General features: G+C 53.8%; 1 protein-coding gene across 7 annotated transcripts in view; it reads right to left on the bottom strand.

The window, feature by feature from the left end:
• The window catches only part of Map7d1 (MAP7 domain containing 1), a 26,891-nt gene extending 26,296 nt beyond the window's left edge, over positions 1-595 (bottom strand). For all 7 annotated transcript variants that reach the window (XM_023701055.1, XM_023701056.1, XM_023701057.1 and 4 more), the window contains exon 1: positions 65-595. In XM_023701055.1, the coding sequence (XP_023556823.1) occupies positions 65-110 (46 nt within the window). In that variant the 5' untranslated portion in view covers positions 111-595. The remainder of the gene's footprint in view (positions 1-64) is intronic.
• Positions 596-3,182: the final 2,587 nt, after the last annotated feature.

Genomic DNA, 3,182 nt, shown 5'->3' with positions numbered 1-3,182 from the left:
CGGCCTTAGTCTCGGCCTCCCCTCGACCTTCCTCCCACCGCGCCTCTGCGCAGCTCCCGCGTACCTGGGGGCGCGCCCGGATCCAGCTCCGCACGCGGGCCGCGCTCCATGGCGGCGGTGTCACGGTTTCGGGCGGGGGGGAGTCTCGGGGGTCTCAACGGCGGCGGCGGCGGCGGCCCGAGGCCAGGGCAGGAGTCCCACGGCGCATCACGCCCAGCCCGCCCTGCGGGCACCGACTCGGAAGCCCCGGCGTTCCGTGGAAGTCGAGGCTGGTGGTGGCCTGCGAGGCTCGGAGTCGCCGGCTGCCCAGGCTCTGTCGCTGCGGGTGCGCTCCGGTTCCCAGACCGATGCCGGCCCAGTCCCCGCCGCGGCCCAACCCTATTGTACAGCCCGGGCTGGGCCTGGCCTCCCGCTGGCGCGTACCAAGTGCGGTGTGGGGAGGGTCGACTTCTTACTGCCGGGAAACCGAGGGACCACCGGTCAGCCACGCCCGCCACTCCGCCCTGGGCCGCGGCACTTGGAGCCACCTGACACTGCTTCTGCGACTGCAGCGGATGGGGCGCCTTGGCTCCGGGAGGACACCGGCCGAACCGCCCCTCCCTGCGGCAGCACTTGGTACGCGCCGCCGCGCGAGTAGACTAAGTAGGGAGCGCTCCAGTGACTCACCCCGGGCTAGGACCAGGGGAGTGGGAGCCTCCGATCCCACCACGAAGCCTCAGGGCTCTGGCTTGGGGCTGAGCAAGTAGCTTCAATTTGAAGTCTCTTCCAAACCCACCTCAAAGGAAATCTGCCGAGGGCCTGTCAAAAGGCGTGGAGGGTCCACGAGGAGACCCCGCAAAGGGCTAGGCATTTTCCTCTCCTCTGAAGGCAGCAAAACGGAGTTTTGTGTTCCTTGTAGCTGCCCTTCCTCTAGCATCCTACGGTTGGTGTCTTCACTGTTTCTTAGGGGTAATTACAGTCTTTTGAGGCTGCTTTACCCAGGTCTCTAATCTGCTGGGTCCCTCCCGGCTCCATACTGGGTGGTCCTCGCCCTAAACCTCCCTACCCCCATCAGAAAACACCCCCCACGCCATCTCCACTGGAGGATTTTCTCTCCTGTGGCCTATTGATGAGGGTGTGGGCCCCTTCTGACTCTCCTACCCAAAGTGGCCCTGCTTCCCAGCCTTCTGGAGTGGGCTCCCCAATCCCCTTGTTTGTGCCAGCTGAGGTGAGGGCCTCCTGCCAAGTCAGGCTCAGCCTGGGACAGAGGGGGGCCTTGCCAGGAAGGTGGATCAATGATGGTGCCACTGCAGGACTGACCTGCAGGGAGGAAGGAGGAGGGGCACCTGGGCTCTGCCCACCCTGGCCTGCCCTTTGTCCTGACCTCCAGAAGGTCAGTTCTCTAGTTCTCATTGTCCAGAGATTAGGTCCAGTGAGATGTTACCCTCCCCCCCCTTTCCCACCACAACTCCCTTCTTTTGAGCAGCTCCAGAGAGAAGTTATTTAAAGAGGGGCGGGGGAGATGGCTCAGTGGAATAAACGCTTCCCTGGCAAGTGCAAGGGCCTGAGTTCAATCCCCGGTTCCACCTAAATAAATAAATAAATAAATAAATATTTAAAGAGGGACTTTGGAAAACAAAAGGATTGGGGTCTCAGGCGACCTAGGGACAGTCTGTCCAGACTTGTGGTTTGCTAGGAGGTTCAACCCTCATGGAAGGCCATTGAGAGGGAGTGACATTAAAAGAAGATGAGGAGGAAACGCTTGCAACTGGAGCTGGTGGCTTAACTTTTTTTTTTTTTTTTTTTTCGGTGGAACCGAGGATTGAACTCAGGCCCTTGTGCTTGTCAGGAAAGCGCTTATCCCACCAAGCCATCATCCTAGCTGCCCCGCCCTTTATTTTTTAAAACAAACTTTGTTGAAGGGCTGGGGAGATGGCTCCGTGGAATAAGCGCTTCCCTGGCAAGCTCAAGGACCTGAGTTCAAGGGCCTGAGTTCAATCCCTGGTTTTGCCAAAAAAAAAGGGCTGAGGAGATGGCTCAGTGGAATAAGTGCTTCCCTGGAAAGCGCAAGGACCGGAGTTCAATCCCTGGTTCTGAAAAAAAAAAAAAAAAAAAAAGGTTTTATTGAGCTGTATTCTCATAAAGTGGCTTAACTTTAAACTAATAAGTTAGCTTTTCTGAAACCGGGTTTGCTCACCTATAACAGCATCATGAAGTAGCATGGAGTCATGATAAAGTTTAAATTAGGCAGTGCAGGCCCTGGTGTAGTGGCCTTAGTCCCAGCACTGTAGAGGCTGGCCTTGAACTATGATGAAATTCCTGCCTTATCCTCCCAAGTTCGGGGGATTACAGGCATGTGCCCCCATGCCTGGCAAAACTGTGTTTTAAAAATAAAGTTAGGGCTGGAGAGATAGTTCAGTGGCTTGAGCACCTGCCTAGCAAGTGCAAGGTCCTGAGTTCAATCCCTAGTGCCAAAAAAAAAAAAAAAAAAAAAAAAAAAAAAAAAAAAATCAAAAAGGGCTGGGGACATAGCTCAGGGCAATGGCCTTGGGCTCTAATCTCTAGTACTAGAGAAAACAAAACAAAACCGAGGCAATGATGAAGTGGGTAGCTCAGAGCCTGGTATATGGGAAGTGCTCAATAAATGGATGAAGAAGGCTTTGATAATGAAGGGGTTTCTACTGCAAAGAGGATTAGGATGGGGAGCGGATTCCCCATTGTGGTTAGCCATCCCATCTACAGAGTAAGGGAACCAGAGTAAGGGATGATGGAGTCTATGGCTATACTTTGTAGGACCAGAAGCCTGGGGGGAGGGGGTTAGGGAGATGGCTCAGTGGAATAAGTGCCTCCCTGGCAAGCACAAGGATCTGAGTTCAATCCCGAGTTCTGCCAAAAAAGAAAAACAAGCCTTGAGGCCTGGATCTTCCAAAGCTGAACAGGCCCATAGGTTTCAGGGAATTCAGAAAACAGAACCTAATTGAGTATGGTGGTACACAGTTGTGTTCTAGTACTTGGAAAGTTGAGGCAAGAGGATTACTTCAAATTCTGGGCTAATTTAGGCTACATAATGAGTTCAAGGCCAGCCTAAACTACAGAGTAAGAACTTGTTTCCAAAGAACCAAAATATAATATAATAATAGGGAGGAAAGAGAGAGATTGAGAAGGGAGAGCCCTGTTTTTAGGTTACTGCAAGGACAAAGATG

The sequence above is a fragment of the Octodon degus genome, unplaced genomic scaffold (genome assembly GCF_000260255.1).
Source record: "Octodon degus isolate 3935 unplaced genomic scaffold, OctDeg1.0 scaffold00130, whole genome shotgun sequence".
Classification (NCBI taxonomy): Eukaryota; Metazoa; Chordata; class Mammalia; order Rodentia; family Octodontidae; genus Octodon; species Octodon degus.
The sequence above is the reverse complement of the archived record's forward strand: the minus strand, read 5'-3'. Positions and strand labels throughout refer to the sequence as shown.